Below are 27,771 nucleotides of genomic sequence, written 5' to 3' on the forward strand. Positions count from 1 at the left end.
TAATTGCATTTCAGCCAACTTAGCTATTCACAATTCTGCAGGCCAAACGGAATTGAGTTTTTGTTAATTCTTCTTCTTCATCTTTGTCTTTTTGGTTCTTTTTTTCACCATCTTTTACTGGGTGTCATGGACTTAGGTGTTTTCAAAGTACACCTGTGACACTTGGACAACTTAAGACACTTGGAGTTGCTAAGTCAACCTTCCCCAAACTTAGTTTGCTATGCTAAGCAATGTGTTGAGAATTGCATTATTTTAGGAGATTTGATTGAGTCAATTTCATTATTTTAGGGAGCTAAATCTAGTATTATGATTTCCAATTCAAAATTAATTCTTATTCTAGATTAGGTTGACAATTGTATATTTTCCTTTTTGAATGTCTTGTATGGGCAATAAATATCAAATTGTACAGAAAAAAAATAAAGATTCAATCCATATTTGTTTACATAATGTTACATCACATGGAAGATAGAGTGAACAAATGAAGCAACACTTGAAGAGTTTGAAACAATGAGGCTTTATTACTCAAGAATACTTTACAATGCCTTGGAAGCTCTCAAGTGCTTGGTGCCTTACCCAAATGGGACCATCATCCATTTATAGGTACCATTGGAACTCTCTAGAACCTTGATTATCATGCTAGAAGCTTCTATGTACAAGTCTATTACAAGAGTTTCCAAGAACTCTCTAGAATACTCTGCACAACTCCAATGATTGCTACCCATTTATGGAGATGTATAGATGCCTTTAAGTCTCTTTAGAAACTTCTTACACTTATATAAGCTTAATTAGGACAATTTGGGCATGGTGCTTTGTTTGGATGGCCTTGTGAATGTGAATCAGGTGATGTTGACCCTTGAATGAGCAGTTAAAACTGATCATCACTTTATATTCAGCCTGCTCTCTCCTCAATCTGGGTTTTTATACATACTATATTATTCAGATAATTTAGTGAAAAAAGAGAAGCATTAAAGCATTCAATTTTCTTTAAAATGTGAGGTTTACATGCAGGTTATTGAGTGATGTTAATCTAAAAAGATTTTTTCAATCTAACTCTTAATTTGTCACCAGGCCTCAAGCTTGATTCCTTTTCTTTCAATGTTTTAAAATGTAGTTCATTTATAAATGCTTGTAAGGTAATGACAGTTCCTCAAAGTACCAACTAATGTTTCTTAGCTTCTTTATATCTCAATTATTAGAATGAAAGTAAAAAAGGATAAAAAGAAGGGGAGAACCTCAACGAAGTTGGAACTATAATATCCTATCAATATTAGTTGACGAAACAACATAAAAGTGATGAGTGAAGTAAGAAAAAGAGATGTTATTTTATTTGCATAAAATTTATGATTCAAACCTGTATATTGAAAGGTTTATATGCATGATGTTATATTATGAGAACACTATTGATAACACTATTGACGATGAGGCTTGGTTCTAAATTACTTTGTGCATGATCCCATTTACAGGTTTGTGTTAAGAATCTCTCTACCAAGCAAGCGGAAAATGAAGTAGAAGTTCGAGGACCTCCAGTTTCTAAGGCATTTGATGGTCAAAGAAATCCTACGAAGGTCTTGCCTGTCTTGCAGTTTTGTTTGCAGGGACTTCTGTGCTTAAGAGTAGTTTATTTTTGTTAGTGGCATTGTACAACATCAGTATTAGAAAATGGGAGAATTTAGATTTTGAGCATGTGTTATTTTTGCAATGTGATTATCTTCTTCATGACAACAAAATCCATGCCTCACTTGTCATCATGGTATTTGGCTGCTTTGTACTTAAAACATCACTTATTTGTTGCTACCTGACATTGAATTTGAATTGCTATTTAATCTTTTTCTTGTTACTTCATGTCAGGCTGCTAGGGTTTTTTTTTTGCTGCTTTTCTTCATAACAAATCCATGCCTAATTTGTCATCATGGATACTGAGATATTTCATTTTTTTTTTATACAAGTATAATCTTACATTGTTACTTAACCATATCTTATATGTTGTTACCTGATATACATATGATCTTTGTCTTGTTACTCCATGTCAGGCTGCTGAGGGTTTTTGTCGTAGATACTGTGTACCTCTGGTCTCCTTATATAAAAAAGTTGATGGTAAGTCAATATAGATGCAGATATAAATACAGTATTTTCAATTTCGGGTTCACTAATTTTCCTCTCTACGGGTTTGCTTTGTTTCTTTATATTTTTGTGTTCTGTTGACTGTTTTATTTCTGCACTCTCTATATATATGAACCTTATAAAGTTTATTCTGGGTTAGTTTATTACTTTTCATGTTTGATGACATTTCACTCTTCTGTATCATCTAGTACTTTTTTTTTACTGTGTTAAACATTCGCAGCATTCGTTTTAACTTTCTTGGATGGTGAGTTGATTACTGAGTGTCTTACAGTGTTATGTTATTTTCACTTGATTGCATTGGCAAAATGTTCCAAAGGGTCTTCAATAATTGATAAGTTTTATTTTTATTTTTTTAATTCTATTCTTAATTTGATTATTCTTGTGAACTCATTGCATGCATAAATGATTTTTTTCCCCTCCTTTACTTTGGCTTTAAAATTTATGTATTTAATGCTTGTTTGGATACACTTTCTATTTTCTGTTTTTAAAAATAGAAAATAGTAGTAACTTGTATATAAAATTTAGTAACTCTTATATAAAAAATATAGACTTATCCTATGTTCCTAAAAATAACTTTTAAAATTTGAGGTAGTAAAAGTTCTTTAATACCTCAATTTATTTAAAAATATTTTTTTAAAAGTCATTATCCTTTTAAGGTAAGTTTTAAACAATTCTTATCTTACATATAGGAGTTACTATTACTTTTTGTTTTTAAAAATAGAAAACAAGAAGTATGTCCAAACGACACCTTATATATTTATTTATGTTTTTGTGTTTGCAGGGGCTGGAATTATTTTGATTTTAGTTGGCAGTGGGTTATTTTGGAAACTACTAACCATCCATCTATCTGTAATTAGTTTGAAAACCATGGGGATGGCAGATGGGGTATATCAAATGGTGTACTAGCATATACCTCCTACCAGGACGGTCATTTTATGTCTCACAATTGGGTTGTGGGTGAATCTTTGGTTGGGAGTCATTCATTACTTTGATGTTATTTTAAATATGTAGACACGAAAACTTGCACTTATTTCATAGATACATTCATTTGTTTTGTCACTTAGCCTTGGTTCATATGGTGGATATATGTATATAATTATATAATTTGTTAAGAGGGTCGGTTTGGTGTGAAATTCTTAAATTCGGGTTACGGCCATGTTGCCCCTATTCCTACATGTCGAATGTCTAATTCGATGGCTAAGTGGAATCGATGTGGCACTCTGATAGTAAAACTTCCAGTTTGTTAAGAAGCATTTGGAACTCAGGATGTCCTCCGAGGAGAATCCTAAGGTATCACAAGAGCCTGCCCTAGTCTTCCATTTAAACTTCAATCCTTCATTTAACATACAATGATGGCTTGAGAGGTGCATTATTCACTTGTTGCTCGTTGGTTTCCATTTAGTCAGAAATATATATACATATATACATATATATAATTTATTTATTTATTTTGTATTTAAGAGTCTTCTTGTTGTATGCTTAATTGTATTACCCTCATTCAATCTCTCGTGTAGTCCTCTATGTCCCAAAGTCCTTTCTACAAGCTCATTATCATGCTGGTCACTCCATTATTACCTCTTCCTCTTGATGATAAAATTTAGGTTATCCGGGTAATCCTGAAAGGGTTGTCCACAAAAATGCATTAAGGATCATTATGGAGAATAATTCTCAAGCATCATGGGGTTTCCATTGGTTTTCAACCTTGGCACTCTCTTTCAACACAAGCACGATAGTATTTATCTGGAACATTTTTTTATGCGCTTGCCACAAGCCTTTCTTGGCAGCAGCTCATACCAGTCAAATGTGCCTTGTTACCTAGACTTGGTTGACACAGTCAAAATCTACTGAATGATGCTTATATTGCATAGCAAAGGCCAATTTTGTGTTCTCAATAATCCTTTACTTGATAAAACCATATACTCAAAGCATATATGCTCCTAGCCAGTAGGCATCACTTAAATTGTGGTTGAGTTGCCTTATGATCAGGGAAGGATGGGTAGTGCCTCCATTCTGAAAGTGATTAATATTATTTCAACTTCCAATTCTTTAGTCCCTCCATATGAACAAAGCTTCACTTTGTTTAATAGGCAATTTTAAGTGTTTCCCCAGCTGAATAAAGCTTCATTTTTTCCTTAATGCGTGTAATTTAAGTGAGCTTGTGGAAGATTCTGCTGCTATAATATCTTGGGTGTCTAATAGGGAGAGAGACTCATGTAAGTTTAACCAATGGATCTGCAAAATCATAGATGTGCTAGTGAGGTGGGATGTTCCTTCTCTTGAATTTCTCGTTCAGCAAATCAAGTTGCTTATGCTCACCCTTGCCACTTGAGCCAGGCCTTAAGAACTAGAAAACTTACTATTTTGTCTTTGATTATATTTGCTGCATTCAAAATTGATCTTTTGCCTTCTCAAGTCTGGGATAAGCACCTCCCATAAGCATTGCTGTATTAATTCCGTGAACAAGTGGCAATAAAGAAGTGTTTCCAATTGCAGGGAAAACAGAGTATGTTTATGTTCGTGTAATGGAGTCTGCTCGACTTGCTTTAGAGGTTCTATTGCTGAACTTTCTATTTTTCTATTATTATTGTGGAACTTTGTTTACTTGTAAAGAAATTTTTTGATGTTCTATCTTTATTTATTTATTTTTGTAGTAATGCCAAAACAGATTCATTTATCCTATAAGTAGTTGGGACAATGCATCATTTGAATTGAGTTTTGCTAAAAGATGCAAATCCTCTATGCTGTGACTAACATTTTCAATAGTTATTAATTTTGCTTTTACTTCCCTTGGAATATATATTTGCATATTTTGATATATAGAAAATATTGGTTCATAAATGTTTCCAAAATTAGGTTTTTTACTCATGAGTATATGGCGTAAAAGTAAGTGGGGTCAAGCCCATACAAGATTCGAGTATTGTCCTATCTCATCAATACTATTAATTTGTGCAGGGGATAATAACTAATTATTAGGTATTGAACAAGTCGCATGGTCATCTAATGGACTATGACTGTTTATGCAGCACTGTATGCCTTGTTGCTGATAACTAAATTCTATTATTGTTTTATTGTGTAAGATTGTGATGCATAAGCTTTGCAGTTGCATTACAAATAAAACTTGGAATGGTGGTTCCAAATGTTGCATACATATAATTTAAATAGAATTCCTTGTCATATGGCATTGTTTATCCTAAATTAGTATAACAATATTTACATTCAATAGATCTATGTGGAGAAATCTTGACAACTATATTTCTTTGCTAATATGGCTAGGTTTTATCTGAAGATTTGCCTCGTATCATAGCTAAAATATCATTCCCAAAGTCAATGCGCTGGAATTCCCAGGTGTGCATTAGTTTAACTTATTATTTTAATTTTATATGGATGGATGTTTTGTATTCGTTATTTTCTTTTCTTTTTTTTTTTTTTTCTTGTAACTGTCTTATTGGTTTAGTGATAATATTTGTTTCTTTCTCTCTCTCTCTCTCTTTTTGATAAGTAAGCAAGGAAATATTATAAATAAAAAAAGCTATAGACCAAGGCATGCAGGATGTATACAATGGGTACCAAAAGGCATTCCAAGAACGAGAGAGAACTCTAATTAAAGGCATTGAGCGTTATTCCATGTTCATGCTAGCCCGATATACCAGATTTCTAAGGAAAGAAAACTTTAGCATTTGAACCATCTGCTCTACATTGTCGAACACTCTTCAATTCCTTTCATTCCAAATTGCTCAAAAAATGCATAGGGAGCAGCTCTTCAAACCTTCTTGTATTTTCTTCCACAAAGGAGCTATGCCAACTTTAAGGAGTCCTCGTGATTGTAAAAGGTAGGACCCACACAATGTCAAATAGAGAGAATAGAAGCTACCATAGTGCCCATACTTTGTCAAGTGTAGTAGAATATGATCTATTGATTCTTCTTCGCTTTTGCAAAGGAGACATTTGTTTGTCAACGACCATCCTTTTGAAGCTGATCCAAAGTCAACACCTTATCCCAACTAGCTTTCCATATAAAAAAAAAAAACTTGCTTTTGATGAGACCTATGAATTCCAAATGATGCTCACTGCGAAAGAAAGAGCATGCCTTGACTCCAAAATAGAATATAAGATTTGATAGAGAAGACCCTATTCCTAGAATCAATCCATACCACTCTATCTTTCTCTTCCCTCTTCATGGACCTTTCTTGAAGCCTTAAGAAAAAAAACCTTTATAATATCTAGCTCCTAATCATTCAAGTGTTTGGTGAATCAAGGATTCCAATGACCTCCCTCCCCAAATCTTCCAACACATCTGCCACCCAAACCTCTTTTGATGATGCTAAGGCATACCAGGAGGGGAAAGACATAAAAAAGGGTGTGTGCATCCTTGTATCACTTATCATTCCAAAAACTTTACGTTCCTGCTGTTTTCACCTTAGATGATACTCAATTGTCAACTAGGTCCCATTTTTGTTTTTTTTGTTTTTTGTTTTTTGTTTTGTTTTGTTTTGTTTTTTTTGTGTGTTATTTATTTATTTATTTATTTATTTTTTATGTTTTTCCATACTCCAACTCCCATATCCTTCCCTTGATTTTCAATACACCAACCCCCCTTATTCTCTCCATATGTTCCCTAAATGACCTTTTTTCCAAAAGGGTTCGTTTTCTAAAGCACAATCTCTAACTTCATTTTCCTAGGAGAGCACGATTAAGGGAAGAAGGACCTTTGATGTAGCATGTTTTATGGTGTTTTCATTATATGTCGGTAGGAAAATAATAGAAAAGATGAAGCAAAGTGGTCAACATGTTTTATGGTGTTTGAAATCCCTAAAGTGATCAATGTACATTCGAAGAAGATTCAGCAGAATTCTTGTTGGGTAATAATTTATTGTCAGAAGATGCATTTATTGAAGTGAGACAATTTACTTGGACATGAGAAATGTGGTTCAGAAATTAAAAGACTAACTCATATGAATAGAGTGTTGGTTGGTAAATGGTTGTGGAGGTTTGCTTCTAAGAAAAATTGTCTTTAAAGATAGGTTAGTCCAGGAAAACTTAGGAAGTTAAAGAGTCTGTGTGGTGCTTAAGGGAGGTAGGGGAATTTGCACTCTTTTTATGTTTGCTTTCTGTAAATGCTAGAGAGTGGACTTATGCTAGGTGGAAAAGAGTGACAATTATTGGAGTCTTGTTTCTTGAGATGGTTTCATGTCTAGGAATTGGAGACAAGGAGTAGGTTCTTAAAGCACATTCATGCTTTGCCTATAGAGTGGCTTGGAGAGGACAAGCTTATGTGTGTGTAGGGGAGGAGAGGGGCTGGGTGGGGGTGATGCTGGAAGCAAAGAATAAAAGTTGCTCTATTAAGTCATTCTACTCTTCCTCTTTTTATGGCCTGTCTATTCAGTTTCTTGCAAAGGAGATGTGGAGTTTGTTGGTTTCCTCGAAGACCTGTGTTGGGTTGTGTGCAGAGGTGTTTGGAAGAAGAGTTTTTCAGTTGACCAGCTCATGAGAAGGGTGTGGCCCTTGGTTTATAGGTGTTGCTTGTGCAAGATCCAGATGGAGAAGATTCTCGCTGTTGACCAGCTCATGAGAGGGTGTGCCCCTTAGCCAATGGCTGTTACTTGTGCAAAGTCGGGAGGAGTCGCCTAATCATAACTAAATTCTCTGTAACAAAGCTTGTATCTTTGGAATCTTGTGCCTTTTCTTTTCTTTTCTTTCTTTCTTTTTTTTTTTTTTTTAAATTTGGTATTTATCAGGTTTTTCTGTGTTTGTCAAAGGAGTCACTGCTAGGTTAGCTGGATAGTGGTGTGGGTAAACAGTTCAAAAAGGTTTGGAGCCAAACACCCATCTGTTCTAGTGTATATGGAGACAGAAAGAGCTCCTTGATTAGAAGCTGAAAGAGTTGTTCCATAGAACTCTTTTTTATTAGCCCAAAATTTCAATCAGTGTTACTAATCTCTTTGCTTTCAATTTTATTGATGGTATTGGGAGGCTGTGGGACTTCTGTTTTTGTGCTCTCTTTCTTTCTCTCTCTCTCTCTCACTCACACACACACACACTTTCACCCCTACTCAGTTGGCATGCTCTATACTCCCTCTTATGTAAAGTGCCTTTTATGTATTATGTTTTATTTGCCTACCAAAGAATGTTTGTTGGTATAAATGAATTACAACAAATCTAACTTGAATTCAAGGAATTCAAGTGTAACATTGGTCTTATAGTCAAATGTGAGACAAATGGGTAGCAATTTTTTTAATTCCTATACTGACTAGTTTTAACTTGACCAAGTATTTCTCCTGTAACAGTACTCTGAATTTCTTGTTAGAAAAATTATGGAAGATCTGGTGCATGTATACTTTTAGTAAACTGAATGATTGTTTTCTTTATATAATTATGTAGGTTATGTTTAGCAGACCTATCCGTTGGATTTTAGCCCTCCATGGAGATGTAGTTGTGCCATTTATGTTTGCTGGAGTTTTAAGGTAATCATAATACTCCATCTTCATATTGTCTTTTTTTTTTATAGATTTTAATTCTTTCAGATCTACTTGTGTGTAATTGGCAATGCTTGGTTTACTTTGTGCCAATTTTACTACTACTTAACATGGAGTTAGGATCTTGAGGTACATGGAATGGTTTTTGTGGAGACAAGCTAATTCAAACCTAGCTAGTTATACACCAAGAAGGGAGGTAAATTAGGTGTTGGTTTCTTTTTAAAAAATTTATCAAGGACAATTATTTTGCTAAGAAAATGATCAGCTAGGTACAAATGTAAAGAGAATTGAGAGAGAAGAAATGCAAACTCTGTGTATAGTGATTCAGCAATCTGCTTGCGTTCACTTTCCTTAAGCTCCTAACTGAGTGGGGGTTCCACTAAATTTCACGACTTCAACCTTAAGCTTTCAATGAATACACTTGGATTTCAAGGTTTCAATGGACCTTCACAAATACCTCAAGTGATTTGCCTCACTTGAAAAACACTTCTCATAAAAAAAAAAAAGATAGGTAAGATGAACACTCTCAACCTTAGTAATGTAATGTAAGCTCATAATATTGAAGAAACTAGGATTGACTTGAAGGTGCACTTGAAGAATTTGCAAGTTGAGAAGTGAATGCACTAGCCATTGTGCATTAAATGCATGAAATGATGATATTTAAATGTTTAACTGCATGAAATTTTTTAATGATTCAAGTGCACCGACAACTATAACCTCACATTTGTTCCTAGGTCATCTTAAGTTTTCACTAAGCTCAAGTCTCCATGAGCAAGAATCTTCTATTTGGGTTGCTTGAACTTTCTTTAAATTTTCAAGGAAACCTAAAACAATTAAATTGATTTAATCATTAGTAATTGTAACCTTGTTTTGTTATCGTCAAAATGTGATTAGGAGAACTCATAGGCTAATAGTTTTCTTCAGGGATGTTATGGGGGAGAGAATACTCATGAACCATAGTTGGCCACCACTCCAAGATCTAAAGAAGGTAATAAAGAAGTGGAAAAAATGCCCTTGGTTTACACTAGAAGGAAAGGAGACAATCATCCTCCAATTATAGTCTCAAATTCTCCTTCATGTGGCCAATCTTTAAACTTTGTAGAAAGGCATGGAAAACAGTTCTTCTCCTTCTTTCGCTTTTTCGTCTTCAACTTCTCCAAACTTTAAACACCCTTTTTCCTTGTTGGACATCGATTTAGATATTCCCATTGCCATTAGGAAAGGTGTCAGAACCTGTACCTAACATCCATTGGCCAACTTCCTTTCCTATCATCTGTTCGGATTAACTTATAAGGCCTTTGCCACAAACATATCCCTAAAATCTATCCCAAACACTAATAAAGAAGCTCTGTTAGATCCTAGGTGGAAGTAAGTTGTCTTTAAAGAAATGAGGTGCCTTGCATAAAAATAACACTTGGGAAGTGGTAGAATTTCGTAGTGGCAAGAAACCCATTGGATGTAAATGGGTTTTTACGATTAATTAATGAGCAAATGGATCTATAGAGAGATATAAGGCTAGGTTACAAACTTTTAGTATTGATTGCCAAGAAACATTTACCTTGGTTGCAAAGATGAACTCCATAAGAGTCCTCTCTATTGTTGCAAATCATGATTGGAATCTACATTAAATCGATATAAAGAATGTTTTTTTACATGGGAATCTTGAAAAAGAGGTGTACATGAAATTGCCACCAAGTCTCGAGGAGCTAAACGGTTCTAAAAAAGTTTGTAAATTGAAAAATCCTTGTATAGTCTTAAGGAATCACGTAGAGCTTGGTTCAAGAGGTTTATCAAGTCTCTAAAACTTTATAGGTTTTATCAAAGCCAAGGAGACCACATACTGTTTTACAAATAATCCTCACTAATGAAACTTACTGTTTTGATTGTTTATGTAAATGACATAATTGTCACAAGTGATGATCAAGAAGAAATATATAGGTTGAAATCACTTCTTGCTAAGGAGTTTGAAATCAAAGATCTTGGCAATCTTTGGTACTTCCTTGGGATGGAGGTGGCAAGGTCTAAAGAGGGCATCTTGGTTACTCAAAAGGAAGTATACACTTGATCTCTTGAATCGACATGAGAGGTTGCAAAGCAGTTGAGGCTCTTATGGATCCAAGCCATAGGTTGGAAGTCGAGCTAGAAGGTGTTTTAGTTGACAAAGAAAGATATCAATGACTGGTTGGAAAATTGATATGACTCTCCCACACTGGACTTAATATTGCTTATGTTTGTAGCATTGTAAGTCAATTCACGCACTCACTCTAGAATGTCACATGGAAGTAGTACTACGGATATTGAGATACTTGAAGGCTACCTTAGGAAAAGGTCTAATCTTCAAGAAGAATTGAGCTACATGTAAAAGCCTATAAGGATGTGGATTAGGCTTGGTTAATCAAGGATCAAAGATAACCACAAATTACTACACATTTATTAGGGGCAATCTAGTCATTTGGAGGAGCAAGAAGCAAAATGTTATGGGTAGATCAAGTGTGGAGGTAGAATATAGAGCTATGGCACTAGACATTTGTGAAGTTTTATGGATCTAAGGTCTACTTAGAGAACATGGATTAGAACTCAATGAATCAATGAAGATTCATTGTGACAACAAGGCTGCCATTAGCATTGGCCACTATCCAGTTCAACATGATAGAACAAAACATATTGAAGTGGATCAATACTTCATTGAAGAGAAAATTGAAGCTTGGGAAATCACAACACCCCTTGTACCTATAAGGCAACAACTTGCAGATGTTCTTACAAAGGGGTTGTCAAGTACCATGTTTGATTTCATGGTGAGCAAGTTGGGAATGCATAACATGTATGTAACAACATGAGGGTAAGTGTTAGAAAATGTGGATTTTTAGGAACAAGAAATCAAGAAATTTATTCCCTTCTATTTAGGAACAGGAAATAGGAAATTTATTCCCTTTAGATTATGATATATCAATTGTACAGTTGTAGAATATTGTAGCAAGTGTTTTTCCTAACTTAGTACGAAATTATAAGAGTTAGTTAGAAGGTAATCTATAAATTGTACTCATTTTTTCTTTTTAATTAATTAGAAATTTTGATTTCCAACTTTCGATTTAGACTTGGATTATTTGAACCTGGACCTGAGCTCAACCCAAATTAAGTTCGGGTTGAAAAACATAACCCAAACCCATTGGATTTTGAAAATGATTGCCTAAGCTTGCCCAAAGGTTAGGTTGGATTTGGGCTAAATGTCCTCGTTGTACCTCTAGTTATAGTACATAAGACAACTTGGAGCTAGAGAATTCTAAGCTCTCATGTGTTGTGTTTATCAATTATAATAAAAGAAATTATGGTGCAATTGTCTTCCTATCATTTGTTTGTTTGGTTATGCATTTTAGTTTTCAAACTATTTCTTAAGATGCATTTGCATCTTAATGCTTATGCTTTAGTTGTTTTCTTTTTGTATACCTAGTTTTCACTTACAATTAATTTTATACTACAGTGGAAACCTATCTTACGGTCTTCGTAATACTCCTTCAGCTACTGTTAAGGTATGTTCAAGAAGTTGCATTATTTATTTTGTCAATTTCCATAAGCAGTCTTCCTCTTTTTGCTTGTAAGTATTGTAGCACTTTCATTATTTGAATATGTATGAAAGCTAAGGAAATAATGTGCACAACAATCTTCCTTGCCTGAGGGTAGATCTAGATGATTTCATTTTAGTATGGCTTGTGATAATATCTGTTTGAAAATGAGGAAATTTGAGGGAGGAAAAAAATTTATTCATTTTTCTCTTATTTTCAAATTAATTATTATATCGATATTTATACATGAATGACTAAGGCCATCTGCCCTAGAAAAGAAATCTAATCATTAGGAGAGAAAATCTTTCATAAAATTTGGAAATAAAATTAGAATAAGAAATACAACTATATAAGCTGAAATACAACTATATCACAATTGTGATACAACTATAACATAGCTATAGCTATAACACAGCTATGTACACAACTGTACATCCTGGATTTCCTTTGGATTTCCACACTGCCCCTTAAGCTGGGTTGTAAATGTTTGGCATTTTCAACTTGCATCTCAAGTCTTCAAAGTGGGTTCTAGAAAGCGCCTTGGTAAGGATGTTTGTTGCCTGGAGAGCTGTTGGAGTGTAAACCAATGAAATTGTCCCTTCTATCTCCTCCTTGATAAAATTGCGATCTATTTCCACATGCTTTGTCCGATCATATGATGAACCAGGTCCTTAGCGATACTTATGACTTCTTGATTGTCACATAACATCTTCATAGAATCTTCTACTAGAATTTTCAGTTCGTTTAGGAGTCTCTTTAGCCACATTCCTTCATAGATTCCATAGGTCATAACTCTAAATTTTGTTTTTGCACTACTTTGAGCTACAACAGACTGTTTCTTGCTTCACCAAGTAATTGGATTCCCCCATACATAGGTGTACTAGCTTGAGGTTGATCTTTGGTCAGTTATGGAGTTAGCCTGATCTGCATTTGAAAAAAATTTCAATGTTTCTCCTATGTTCTTTTGAAATAAAGTTCATTTCCTGGAGTCATTTTGAGATATTTTAGAATACAATACACAATTTTGATATGTTCTCAGTTGGATTGTTCATGAGGGAGAACGAGCGAGCATGCAAGAGCGACAGTGATGAGGGAGAAAGTCGAGCGGAGAATCGGAGAAAACGGAAGGGGAGTAGTTTTTGGGTGGAGTCGAAGGTTTTTGAAGTCGGAGTTGAGGAGAGAAAAGGCAAACCCCTTGTTTTTATCGTGGAAAGTAAGAGAGGGGTTTTGTCATGGGTCCGTCTCGGGCCGGCGAGTGTAGGGCTTCTTCAGGAGGGTCTGTACCAGTGCATCAAGGACGGGAAAGAAGGAAAATGGGAAAAGGGATGGAAGGAAAATGGGAGAAGCTACTCTCTGGTGCGAGACGTCAATAGTGCGGGATGCTTTCTCCGGTTAGGGGTTGTCGACCTGGAGAAGAAGAGATACAATATATGCATCCCGAAAGGTAGTGGAGAAAGGGGGGGATGGTTGGCTATGGCGGAGAGTTTACATAAATTGGATGTCTGTTTCGACAAAAAGGAGTGTGAACAGGAAGAGAGAGTCTCGGGAAGGTCGTATGTTGAAATGATAAAGAGGTCGTGGAGCAGGAACAGAAAAATGGTCAGAGTGGAGGTAAAAAGGGAGGAAATAAGTAGAAATTTGAGCAGATTGGAACATTGTGTAGTCGGAAGTTGGAACCCTAGTTTAGTAGGAGGAGAGGATTTGGAGAGGTTGGGATGGCTAATGGCAAGTTCTTGGGGATTGAAAGGAAAGCTAGAGTTGGCAAGGTTGGCGAAGGGATGGGTTTTATTGGAGTTCGAATTTGTGGAAGAAGCTAGACGAGTCCTCGTCTCTGGGAAAAGGTCGGTGGGAGGGATTTAGATGGGATTGGAGTGCTAGAATCCAAGGTCTGGGTGTTTGGAGGAAGGGGAATTAAGGAATGAAGCCTGGGTGAGGATTTTGGGTCTTCCAATCTCGTTGTGGGTTTCGTCCATTTTGAAAAGAGTGGGGGAAGTGTGTGGTGGGTTCTTAGCCATCGACCCACAGACAGAGAGAATGGAGGAACTACAGTGGGCTCAGATTTTAGTTAAATCGTACAGCGAAGACTTGCCAAGCTCGTTAGAGATCGGGGTAGAGAAGTCGACCTATTACCTCTCCTTATGGTGGGAGATCTTGCTGTCGCTGAGGCAGAACACGAAGAATTGTAGTGGCTCGACTGATCGACCAAGTGGAGAGGTTAGGGGTGACGTTGATGCACGTGCCGGCCCGCGAGTGGAAGAGATGGCAAATATGTGGCTCGAGGCGTAGTTCTGGTCAGCAGATGGGATTGGAGGGCAGGTGAACGGGGCGAGTAGTGAAGCGATTGTAAATCGGGTCCAAAAGGGGTCGATGACCCGGCCTTCTTTTGACTTTTTGGTTGTTGGGCTGTCTTCGTCTGGCCTTGCCGTGGGTCTTGAGGGCTCGAAGAGGGCAGTTGGGCCTATTTCGCAAGGCCCATTATTAAAGGGGGATGTGGCTGGGGGCTGGGCCAGAGTTTAGGCCGTCGTGTTCCAAGGGTAAGGGGTGGGCCACCGTTGAGGTGAACGCGGTACCTATTGGGCCTTCTTTCCTGTTAAGGGAAAGCCCTGGCTGGTCCAAGGCCCAGCTTACTGCAAGTGGGCTTTCTTTGAAGGCTCGATTCTCAGTTCTCGCTGGAACCTGTAAGGGGTGCAACTCGGAGCTTGAGTTTATTAAGATGTGAGAAAAGGAAGACTGGAGGAAGTAGCAGGTGATATTCACCCCACATTGATAGACTGTGCGCTAGTGGAAGAAGCCTCAAGGTATGGGTTTGATTCAAATTTGTGGGGCTTAAGGGTATCGGGGTCTTCTCCTCCTAATTCTTTTTCTTTTGGTCGGACTCCGGAGAGGGAGTATTACGACCATTCTGGGGTGTTAAGGGAGGATATTCAGGAAGGAAAATTGGTAAGCATCCTAAACGCAGATGGGCAAGATGAGAATGGCAATGGTTGTTGGGACTTGGTTGAGGTTAATTGTGTTGGATATTCGGCAAGGGATTTGGAGTGGGGTTCAGACTAAACTGAACCCCAGGAAGTAAGGGGTGAAAAGGAGGGTAATTGGGAAGAAAGCAGTCTGACTAAATTTAGCCATTTTTTGGGGTTCTCAACTGTAGGTCTGGATAAGGAAATCCTGAGTTTCTTGGTCAAAATCAGAAAAAGGAGGGAAATGATACATAGTAAAGGTCTTTTGGAGAAATCAAAATTTGAAACAGAGCTCAAGAGGCTGGAGTGTTTAATTAACTATGAGGGGGATTTTAAGAAGAAAGGCCCTCTTCAGGGCAGAGGGAGTCAGCTGGCAAATGTCCAATGAAACTAAAAATTTTGAGTTGGAATGTGAGGGGAGCAAATGACAGTTCTAAAAGGAAGATAATAAAGTATGTCATAAGAAAACAGAAGGTGGATTTGATGTGTATCCAAGAGACAAAGATTCAAGTTATGTCTGAAGGGGTGGTGAGAAGCTTGGGATCGGGGAGATTTTTAGATTGGAGAACCTTGAATGCTACTGGGGCGGCAAGGGGCATATTGATTTGCTGGGACAAAAGATCTATGGAAATTTTGGATTGGGAGGTGGACCAGTTTTCCATCTCCTGCAGATTCAGGAATGTGGAAGATGGTGTAGTCTGGGTATTTACGAGAGTCTATGGTCCTTTTTCCAGAGAAGAAATGGAGGGCTTGTGGGAAGAGATTGGGGCGATTAGAGGAATTTGGGAAGAACCCTGGTGCCTAAGGGGTGATTTTAATATTATCATTTCCCAAAGTGACAGGAGCAGACAAGGGAGAATTACCTCAGCAATGAGGAGATTTGCTTAGATTGTAGACGAATTAGGGCTTGTTGACCTCCCATTGCAAGGGGGATTATTTACCTGGAGCGGGGGCCTTAATAATCACTCCTGGGCCAGACTGGATAGATTTCTCGTGACTCCTAGTTGGCTCGACCAGTTCAGTAGGGTCTTCCAGAGAAGATTACCTTGGCCTACCTTGGAGCACTTTCCAGTCCTTCTTGAGGGTAGTGGTCTAAGAAGAGGGTCCCTCCTCTTTCAGGTTCGAAAATATGTGGCTCAAAGTTGAGGGGTTTAAAGATATGCTTCGTTATTGGTGGCAGGGGATGGTGGTTAGAGGCAGTGCTAGCTATAGACTGGCTGCTAAGCTGAAGGAGAGGAAACATATTCTAAGAATTTGGAATAGGGAGCTGTTCGGGAGACTGGAGTATAATAAAGCTGCAGCTCTCCAACAAGTGGAGTTCTGGGATTTGGTGGAAAGGAGAGAAGTTTGATGGAGGAGGAAACAGTCTGTAAAAAGGATCCAAGGAGGGATATGCTAAGTGGGTGTCCATGGAAGAAACCCATTGGAGACAGTTATCAAGGGAATTATGGCTAAGGGAAGGGGATAGAAATACGAGTTATTTCCATCGTATGGCAACTGCGCATCGAAAAGTTAATTCCCTGGACAGAATCAAGATAAATGGGGTGTGGTTATCAGAGGAACAAGAAGTGAGGGAAGGGGTAGCGAACGCCTTTCAGCAACTGCTCTCAGAAAGTTCGGATTGGAAGGCGGATATAGGGGGATTGTAGTTAAAGCAAATCAGCCAACAAGAAGCGGAGTTGCTGGAGCTCCCTTTTTCTAGGTCTAAGGTCCTTGCTGCTTTAATGGATATGAATGGGGACAAAGCCCCAGGACCGGACAGGTTCACTGTGGCTTTTTGGCAAAGCTGTTGGGATTTCGTAAAGGAGGAGATATTGGATATGTTTAAGGAGTTTCATGAGCAGAGTTCTTTCCTTAGGAGCCTCAATAATACGTTTCTGGTATTGTTACCGAAGAAAGAGGGGGCTGAGGACCTTGGGGATTATAGACCCATCAGCCTTTTAGGGGGGCTGTATAAATTGTTGGCTAAGGTGCTAGCCAATAGACTCAAGAAAGTGATAGGAAAAATGGTTTCCCCCGATCAAAATGTGTTTGTCATGGGGAGACAAATTCTAGATGCCTCTTTAATTGCAAATGAGGTGATTGATTCATGGCTAAAAAGGGGAGAGAAAGGCCTAATTTGCAAATTGAATATAGAGAAGGCATATGACAATATTAACTGACAGTTTTTGCTGAAGGTTTTGCAAAAAATGGGGTTTGGGCCGAAGTGGCTGGGATGGATGTGGAGTTGTATATCTACAGCTAAGTTTTCAGTCTTGGTGAACGGAGTACCAACCGGGTTCTTTCCAAGTTCTAAGGGGTTGCGTCAAGGGGATCCTCTTTCCCCCTATCTATTTGTTATGGGAATGGAAGTGTTGAGTGTTCTAATTAGGAGGGTTGTTGAAGGGGGTTTTATCTCTGGGTGTAGCATACGGCGAGGTAGAAGACAGGCTTTCAATATTTCACACTTAATCTTTGCTGATGATACAGTCGTTTTTTGTGAGGCAAAGAAAGAGCACATAACGCATTTGAGTTGGATTCTCTTTTGGCTTGAAACTGCTTCAGGGTTAAGGATTAATTTGGCCAAAAGTGAAATTTTACCAATTGGGGAGGTGGAAGAGGTGGACGAGATGGCAGTGGAACTAGGGTGTAGGGTGGGACAGCTGCCTGCAGTCTACTTGGGGCTGCCATTGGGGACGCCAAATAAGGCCTCTTCCGTGTTGGATGGGGTGGAAGAGAGAGTGAGGAGGAGACTTGCCCTTTGGAAATGTCAATATATATCCAAAGGTGGGAGAATTACACTTATAAAGACCACGATGGCTAGTATGCCCTTGTATCAAATGTCCCTTTTCCGCATGCCAAAGATAGTGGCAAGGAGATTAGAAAAGTTGCAAAGAGATTTTTTGTGGGGAGGGAGTAATCTGGAAAAGAAAGCCCACTTAGTCAATTGGGAGGTATTTGTGCGGATAAGGAAAGGGGGGCTTGGCTTAAGAAAGCTAGCCCTCTTGAACAAAGCGTTGCTTGGCAAATGGTTATGGAGACTTGCTTGTGTCAAGGAGGATCTTTGGAAGCAGGTGCTTATGGCAAAGTATGGGCAAGAGGATTTTGGTTGGAGGACAAAGAAAGCAAATGGGGCGTTTGGAGTAGGGGTTTGGAAGGAAATTCTGAAGGAATCTGTTTGGTGTTGGGAAAATTTGGCATTTAAAGTGGAAAGAGGCACCAAAATCAAATTCTGGACTGATCTTTGGTGTGGGTGTATAGTGCTGTCCCAAAGATTCCCGCATCTTTATGCTATGGCTATGCATAAGAATGTCACAGTGGAAGAGATGTGAGACCAGAATTTCGGCCAAGGCGGCTAGAATTTAAGGTTCCATAGGGACTTTAATGATTGGGAATTGGACATGGTTGGCAATTTGCTTCTTGCTTTGAGGGGTCACAGGATTACTATGGAGGAAGACTCGGTTTTTTGGAAGGAAGGAAGAAATGGGCAGTTTAGTGTCAAGAAAGCATACAGCCTGTTGGCAAGCCTCATTGCTACCGTTTTTCCAAAAAGTAATGTTTGGGTGGATAGAGTTTCAACCAAAATTGCGTTTTTTGCGTGGGAAGCCGCTTGGGGGAAGGTGCTTACTCTTGATAGGCTTTAGAAAAGAGGGTGGTAGCTTCCTAATTGTTGTTTCTTATGTGGTTGTGAAGAGGAAACGGTAAATCATATTCTAATACATTATACAGTGGCCAAAGTGTTGTGGGATATTGTTCTTGGTTTGTTTGGCGCTCAGTGGGTTTTTCCAAAAACCGTAAAGGAGGTTTTATTTAGTTGGAGGGGCTCTTTTGTGGGGAAAAAAATGAAAAAGATTTGGAAATCCATGTCGTTGTACATTTTTTGGACAGTTTGGAAAGGGAGGAATAGACTAACTTTTAGGGAGGGGGGGTGTTAGCAATTCAGAAGCTTCAAAATTCTTTTGTTTGTAATTTATGGGGTTGGGCTAAACTATATATTGGAGAGGAGCCGCTCTCCCTTATAGACTTTTTGGAATAGTTAGCTTCTAGTTAAGGGTTGGTGAGTTTTTGTTTTTCTTTTTTTGGTTGCGAGGCCTTAGCCGCCTTGTATACTCCTTGTATGCTTTGTGGCTTTTTTGCCTCTTGTTAATACATGTTGCGTTTATCTATCAAAAAATGAATTGACTAACCATGCTGACTAAAAAGACGATGTTTGGTATTCTGTGAGAGAAAAATGGGTTTCCCCACAAGTCTTTGATATCTCCCTTTATCCATTGGAGCAATTCCTTTGACAACTCCTACTTTAGTAGTATGATCCATAGGTGTTTTTGCAGGTTTACAACCTAACATTCCAGTTTCCTTTAGCAAGTTTAAACATACTTATGTTGGGAGACTGAAATACTCATTTTTTGATCTAGCAATTTTCATCCCAAGAAAATATTTGAGATTCCCCAGATCTTTAATTTTGAACTCATGGGTAAGAAACTCTTGAGTTTGCCTAATTCTTTCTCATGATCTCCAGTTGGGATTATGTCATCCACATAAACGATGATAATGACAGTTCTTCCCTCAACTGTGTGTTTTACAAATAAAGTGTGATCAGACTAACATTGGGAATCAAACCTCTTTAAAACCTTGGTAAAATGATCAAATCAAGCTTGAGGAGATTGCTTGAGACCATGTATGGATTTTTCTAGTCTTACGGGGTCTTCTCCTCTCCTTGGGTTCTCAAAGCCCTAGTTGTTAGTCGCTAAGGATGCTATTGCAAGATGGCGGCTTGTTGGATCTCTCGAGGAAGGTTGTGAAGGAACCCTCTAGGATGGAGATGGTTGCTAGGGTCGAGGAGTTGGGACTTCCTAAGGGATGTGGAATTCGGGGCTTTGGAGGGGAGAATATTGATAGCCTTTCCAATGGTTTTGTTGTGTTCAATAATTGTTTAGGGATGCCAACAACGGCTTTGAGAAGGAATTTGTACTCTTTTCAGGAAAATGGAGTTAAGAAAAGGATGGGGCATGAGGATCTCAGGGGGTAAGAAAGGTTTTTCTCCTGTTTTGAGAGGGAAATCCGAAAGCTAGAGTGTTTGGTTAACTATAATAGCTCTTGTTCATTGCTAGGGGAAAGAAGAGTAGTGCTGGGGCTTGAGGGAAGAAGGTGCTTTGCTTCTAGTTGTAGGGTTTTATTGTGGGTTCAGTTTTTTCTATTAGTTAGGGCAACTTGTTGTTAGGGTTGTGGGTTTTTCTCCGCTTTTTATATCTTTGGCTTGCTTTTGGGTCTAATTTGTATACTCTATGTGTACTTTTTTATGCCTTTTAGCAAGCACTTTAATATACCTCTGCTTACCTATAAAAAAAAATATAGGGATTTTTCTAGTCTGCAGACTTTGTTAATGTTTGTCTCAGTCTCAAGACCTGAAGGATTTTCCATGTACACTTATTCTAAATCACCATTGAGGAAGGCATTCTTAATGTCTAGCTGATGAAGAGGCCAATCTCAGTTAACAACTAATGACAACAAAACACGAATTGTGTTTAATTTGGCAACTGGAGCAAGGGTTTCTTGGTGTTCAATTTTGTGGGACTGCGTAAATCCCTTAGCAATTAGTTGAGCTTTCTACCTGTCAACACTCCCATTTGCTTTGTACTTGATTGTGAAGATCCACTTACTCCTGACTGGATTCTTTCCTTCTAGAAGTTCAATAAGCTCCATGTCCCATTCTTTTCAAGAACTACAAAACTTGAACATGTCAAACAACCCCTTAATCATCTTTGCCACCTAGAGCTAAAGCATTTCAAACAAGTGTATGATCCAAGAAGTTCCAATCTAATGGTTATAAGCTTTTTCAATGTCTAGACTTAGAACCATCCTTTTCTCCTCAAGGCAAGATTCTCATCAAGATCTTCTGGCTATCGAGACTGGATCTAAATTTTTCTTTGCCTTAACCATGGACCCTTGCAAAGGAGAAATGGTTTGATGAAGGGCCTGTTCAATGCACTTAGAGAGCACTTTCACTTTATACACTCTAGTACTGAAGTTTTCGCCTAAAGTCTTTGATTTCATTAGTCTAGCTTGCTTCAGAATGAGAACATTATGGTAGGATTGGTACTAGTACTGATCATCTTATGCTGGTAGGATAAAACTTCTTAAAAACTTCAGGAATTTTATAATGGTCTTCATAGAAAGCCATAGTGAAACCACTGGATCTTAGAGTCCTCTCCATATCCTAAAAAATAGCCTCTTTTACTTTTTCCACTTGGAAGGCATATTCCCCACTATTGTCTTCTCTTGAAATGGGGACCAATCCAAGCTTTCTAATCTAAAGAACCAGTAATTTTTTATTAAGACGAAAGAATCCTAGTATCTCACCTGAAATAGGGTGCTGGTTTTCCAACACTTTTTTCAGACTGGATAATTTTTTTCCTTCCTGTCATTAACCTTTATATGGAAGAGATTTATTTCATTGATTGCTTAGGGAGGGATCAGGCTGTTCTTGTGCCTCTGGTTTTATTTTTGGTTCCTTTTTCCTTGTATGCTTTGTGTGGCTTGTATTCTTCCATATATATGGGTTGCGTGAGTCTTGCACCCCACATTTTATATAGCTATGTAACCTTAAGGGTAATCCATTTGGATTATAATATTTAGTGTGTCCAGAACATTGATATTTTTAAGAATAGAGGCTCTCCTCTCATAGACATCTCCAAAGTTTAGGTTTGTAAATTTATTTTCCAAATAAATGTATGACCTTCCTCTCTAGTGGTTGATACTGGGCCTGCACAATATTTTCTGAGTGATGGAGCCATATTTTCTCAAAGTGCATGGGACCTCACTTGACTGAATTGGATTCTGAAACCATAGGACTCGTCGATAACAGGGCCAGATGAACCTTCTGGACAATATTAGGAAATCTAACTTCTCACTCTTTAAAGAATAAGAACCCATCCATATTCTTCCTTACTGGACTCTTACAAAGTGGACCAGGAGAAGGATGCGATTTAGAAGGGGGTTGACCAACCCACATTTTCTTATGACATTATCAAAGTCCCTTGCACTCCTATCGATTCTGGTTCCACTAAAATCCTCACTAGAATCTTGAGCAACATGAACCCCTGCCCCTTTCTGCACAATAAACTAGAAAGGGAATTTTGCAGCCTAATAAAAACATTAGTAGAATAGCAATGACCCAAGATTTATTCCCTCCTCTCAGTGGCTAGACTCCATTAATTTTTTGTATAAGACTCTTAAAGGCATTATTCAGATTCTGATGCTCATCTATCTTTTCTTCTTTCTATTTTTACTTTCTCTGTTGCTGTGTACACTGTTTTCCACACAACTGATGTGTCCTTAACCCTAATTTTGTTCTGAGATTCTACCATTTGATCATTGACTGTAACCTTACTTTCATACCCACTAACTTAAAACTGAAATCCCATATTCCTTTCATGTTTAAAAATTCCTGCAAGCTTTTCCTTTTAATTTCAGCCCATATCCCTAACCTTTAGTCTATCCATAACCCTAAATTCTGCATTTTCTTCCATAAACCTTAAAAACCAATGCCTGGCCATTCATTATTTGATTTGCTTAGCAGTTTAAGAGCTGTGCTACATCAAAATGGTTTATATTCTTTCCTGCTTCAGCTTTCTTCTGATATTTTTCTTTTCGTTGTTATTACCTATATCTTATCTCAACACTGCACTTAGTGTTGCTCGGAGCTCTCTCTCTCTCTCTCTCTGATCTTTTAATAGTTTACAATATTTCTATATATTGATTCTACAGTTTTAGTCTCATGATTCTATATCCTTGTAATAATTTTTAGAAAGTGTGTTTCTTTTCCCTTATTTTTTGGGTACAAATGCTTGGAGATCTATGTTTTTTTAATAGTCACAATAATTTTAACAGGTGGAAAGTGCAGAATCTTATGCCACTGTAATAAGGAATGCCGGAATTTCCTTAGATATTGAGGTATCTCAAAATCAATTGTCATGCCATCCTTCTCGATTTGAAGTTCTTTAACTTTGGAAACAATGATTTTTTGAATGGTCTTTTCTTCAGTATTGGGTTTTAGATGGTATAAGTGACATGTTTCTGAACTTTTCACCTATAGGAACGCAAGAAAACAATTTTGGAGCAGTGTAATGCATTAGCAAAAGGTGTGAATGGGCATATTCTTCTGCAAGGCAGCTTACTGGATGAGGTAACCTGTTGATTGTTGTCCTTGGGTGACTTTCATTATTGATAAGCTCATTTTGAAGATATCTCTGCTCACGTAAAAAGTTTAGGTTGTAAATCTTGTTGAGGCACCTGTTCCAGTTATTGGGAAGTTTAAGGAGTCCTTCTTAGAGCTTCCGAAAGATCTTTTAACTATGGTAAGTTATTTAGCTTTCAAAAGCTTGACTATTCTTTTCAGTAGATTGTTGAATTGAATTATTGTATGAATGTGATTCCGTAATAAACTGAAAATTGGAGGGGAAATTTGAACTTACGATGTTGGTATTCAACTGGCTTTTAACAGACTTCTTTGTTTTTTTGTGTGTGGGGGCTAGGGGATCATACATTTTTTGCCAATTTATAATCCTTATCCTTTGATCTTTTTCTATCTCCACCATTGTTAAGAAAGCCATGTCCTAGGCTTCCTATAGAGAAATGAATGAAATAGGAGACATCTAGTAAAATTTGTGCAATTGCCTTCTAGGGCAGCAATATGATCACTTGACAACAATGTTGGCATCCACACTATTAGAATGTGACCCATAGACACTCAAAAGGACATTGCTTGTGGCCTATTGTTTAATATGCAGATGCCAAAACATTTTTAGGTCGATATTGTCCTCATAGCATGACATCTCATTAATCATATGCTCTCTACCATTATCAATAATTTGAATCATTTTAGCCTTGAATATTTATCTCTCACCTTTTCAAGTCATTGCTCATGTGTTTGCTTTTGCTTTTGTTCATAATTTGGATCCGGTTGGGATAAAATTTGACCTCATTGTCACAAGATGCTTCAAATGACCCTCCCCATGGGCTTATATAGGAGGAGGGAAGCTTCTGGAGACTCCTGGAGCCATCTACACTAAGCATTGGTGGGTAGAGTGTGGAAGGTTCTAGAGATGCTTAGAGGTGTCCACACATCTCTACACTATGGTGGAAGGCATGGGAGGAGTCCAAGGCTTTCTAGAGAATTCTGGAGATCTCTTGTATATTCTTGAACATAGGGTTGTACATAGATTAGTGTAGGGAGTTCTAGAATATTCTTGATTTGTAAGGAACCCTACAAGGTTCCAGAGAGTTCCATTGATACCTATAAATAGGTGAGACCCTCATTTGGCCAAGGCACCACCCAAATCACTTCCTAACCAAGCAAGTGAGTCTTCAAAGCACTTGTAAAGGCTTCCTTGAGTAATAAGAGCTTCCATTCTCTAAGAGTTGCCTACTAAGCTTCTTAAGCTTTTGAGTCGTGAGCATCTTAGCCTAGCAAGTTAAGCATTGGGATTAAAGCTGACTTAGCAAGATCAAGTGTCTTGACTTGCCTAAGTGCCGCACGAGCTTAGTGAACGACTAAGTCCGTGACATCATGCTCTTAAGTGTGTTTTCCTTTGTTACTCCTATGCTAAAAGAAGTGATTATTATTATCATCTTGAGTCCTCCCAATACTTTACATGTGCGGATGTTACTTTTTTTTATTCTATTTCCCTCTTCTATTTGATCAGAATTTGTCAATAGGCTTCATGTCTACTCTTAGAGGGGATCTCTTGTCTTCTCCAACTCTTCTCATTCCACTAGCTCCATGTCCTAAGCCACCTTTAGGTTGATTGTCAATTAAGAAATCGACTACTTGTTTCTTATGGCCCAAATTCTATTTCTTAAATAAAATGGTGTTCCAAGCTGTTATGAAAATTATAATATCACTTGTTTCAGGGTATTATTGTAATGCTCTCTTTTTTAGACTCAAGAATATGAATAGGTGGAAAGTTCTCTAGATATTAAGGTTTATTCCAGGAGGAAGAGCAGATACTCCACAGGTATGTGAGACCTGGTGGAATTGGTTTGGTGGTTTAGGGTTTGTGAGGTTTCTCCATGAAAATAATCAATTGGAATACCAGGGGTTTGGGATCAAGGAATAAGCGAAGGGTGGTTAAAGATTTTTTGAGGTCAGAGAATCCGAATGTTGTGATGATTCAGGAAACAAAAAAGGTGGAGTGTGACAAAAGGTTTGTGGGTAGTGTTGGGACGGTCAGAAATTAGGATTGGGTTGCTCTTCCGGCATGCAGGGCTTCAGGTGGGATTTTGATTATTTGGGACTCTAAAAAATTGCGCAGTGAGGAGGTGGTAATAGGATCCTTTTGGTCTCAATCAAGTTTGCTTTGGATGGATGCGGACCTCTTTGGCTATCCGTAGTTTATGGCCCAAACAACCCCTCACTTAGGAAGGATTTTTGGGTGGAGCTTTTAGACATTTTTGGCCTATCTTTTCTGTTATGGTGTGTGGGCGGTGATTTTAATGTTATAAGGAGAAGTTCAAAAAAATTGGGTGGTTATAGTTTAACTTCAAGCATGAAGGACTTTGATGGTTTTATAAGAGAATGTGAATTGCTTGATCCACCTTTACGGAACACATCATTCACTTGGTCAAACATTCAAGAGTCCCCGGTGTGTAAAAGATTGGATCGTTTTCTTTTCTCAAATGAGTGGGGACATTTCTTTCCTCAAAGCCTTCAAGAAGCTCTTCCTAGAAGGACATCGGATCATTGGCCAATTATTTTAGATACCAACCGTTCAAGTGGGGCCCAACACCTTTTAGGTTTGAGAATATGTGGTTGCAACATCCTAGTTTCAAGGAGAGCTTTAGAAGTTGGTGGAGAGGTTTTCTAGGAAATGGGGGGGAAGGTCACAAGTTCATGAGGAGATTACAATTTGTTAAAGCCAAATTGAAAGAGTGGAATAAGGTTTCTTTTGGAGAGCTAAATGAAAGGAAAAAAAACATCCTCAATGATATAGCTAACTTTGATGCCATTGAGCAAGTAGGGGGTCTCACTTCTGAACTTTTAGTTCAAAGAGCCTTAAGAAATGGGGAGCTAGAGGAATTAATTTTGAGAGAAGAAATTCATTGGAGACAAAAAGTTAGGGTGAAATGGGTTGAGGAAGGGGATTGTAACTCAAGTTTTTTCATAAAGTGGTTAATGGCAGGCGAAATAGGAAATATATCAAGATGTTGGAGAATGAAAGTGGCTTAGTGTTGAATAATCCTGAGAGCATCACAGAGGAGATTTTACTGTACTTTGAAAAGCTCTACACGAGTCCTACTGGAGAGTCTTGGAGTGTTGAAGGTTTAGATTGATCCCCTATTTCGGAAGAGAGTGCGTTTAGGTTGGACTCCCCTTTCACTAAAGAAGAGATTTCTAAGGCCATTTTTCAGTTGGATATGAATAAGGCGCTGGGGCCTGATGGTTTTACCATTGCGGTATTTCAAGATTGTTGGGATGTGATCAAGGAGGATTTAGTGAGAGTGTTTGCAGAGTTTCATAGAAACGGGATTATCAATCAAAGCACTAATGCCTCCTTCATAGTTTGTTACCCAAAAAAAGCTTGACAAAGAAAATCTCAGACTTTAGACCTATTACTTGATCACTAGTCTCTACAAGATAATAGCCAAAGTGCTTTCAGGGCGTTTAAGAGGGGTACTACATGAAACCATCCATTCTACTCAAGGCGCTTTTGTTCAAGGGAGACAAATATTGGATACGGTTTTCATAGCCAATGAGATAGTGGATGAGAAAAGACGATCAGGGGAGGAAGGAGTCACCTTCAAAATTGACTTTGAAAAAGCTTACGACCATGTGAGTTGGGATTTTTTGGATCATGTGTTGGAGAAGAAGGGGTTTTCTCCTAGATGGAGGAAATGGATGAGTGGTTGTTTGTCCATGGTATCTTATGCAGTCTTGGTGAATGGAAATGCTAAAGGGTGGGTCAAGGCATCTAGAGGCTTAAGACAAGGCGACCCTTTATCCTTTTTTTGTTTACTTTAGTCGCAGATGTACTGAGCAGGATGTTATTGAGAGTAGAGAAAAGAAATTCGTTAGAGGGATTCATGGTGGGTAGGAACAGAACTAGGGTGTCCCATTTGCAATTTGCAGATGATACCATTTTCTTTTCTAACACTAGGGAGGAAGAATTGCAGACTCTCAAGAGTCTATTGCTAGTGTTTGGGCATATTTCTGGGATCAAGGTCAACCTTGACAAGAGTAATATTTATGGCATCAATCTTGATCAGAATCATCTTTTTAGGTTGGTTGAGTTGCTTGATTGCAAGGCTTCTGGTTGGCCTATACTCTATCTGGGTCTTCCTTTGGGAGAGAATTCCAAGGCTTATGGCTTTTGGGATCCAGTGATTGTGAGGATCTCGAGAAGATTAGATGGGTAACAAAAGGCTTATTTATCTTTTGGAGGAAGGATAACTCTTGTCCAATCTTGTCTCACCCACATGCCCTGTTACTTCCTTTCCTTGTTTAAGATACCCGCTTTAGTGGCTGCAAAAATTGAGAGATTGCAAAGGGATTTTTTATGGTCAGGGGTTGGGGAAGGTAAAAGAGATCATCTAGTTAGTTGGGATGTAGTGTGTAATCCGAAGGCAAAAGGGGGATTGGGATTTGGGAAGATTTCTCTAAGAATCTCGCTCTCTTAGGGAAAT

General features: G+C 38.1%; 1 protein-coding gene across 1 annotated transcript in view; it reads left to right on the plus strand.

The window, feature by feature from the left end:
- LOC117931802 (glycine--tRNA ligase, chloroplastic/mitochondrial 2) overlaps positions 1-27,771 on the plus strand; it is a 106,569-nt gene that overhangs the window by 32,641 nt on the left and 46,157 nt on the right. The window contains exons 15-23 of the mRNA XM_034852871.1: positions 1,464-1,565; positions 2,031-2,094; positions 4,615-4,670; positions 5,395-5,466; positions 8,500-8,582; positions 12,073-12,121; positions 22,981-23,043; positions 23,186-23,275; positions 23,361-23,447. Coding sequence (XP_034708762.1) covers positions 1,464-1,565; positions 2,031-2,094; positions 4,615-4,670; positions 5,395-5,466; positions 8,500-8,582; positions 12,073-12,121; positions 22,981-23,043; positions 23,186-23,275; positions 23,361-23,447 — 666 coding nt within the window. The remainder of the gene's footprint in view (positions 1-1,463; positions 1,566-2,030; positions 2,095-4,614; positions 4,671-5,394; positions 5,467-8,499; positions 8,583-12,072; positions 12,122-22,980; positions 23,044-23,185; positions 23,276-23,360; positions 23,448-27,771) is intronic.

The sequence above is a fragment of the Vitis riparia genome, chromosome 15 (assembly GCF_004353265.1).
Source record: "Vitis riparia cultivar Riparia Gloire de Montpellier isolate 1030 chromosome 15, EGFV_Vit.rip_1.0, whole genome shotgun sequence".
In the NCBI taxonomy this organism is placed as follows: Eukaryota; Viridiplantae; Streptophyta; class Magnoliopsida; order Vitales; family Vitaceae; genus Vitis; species Vitis riparia.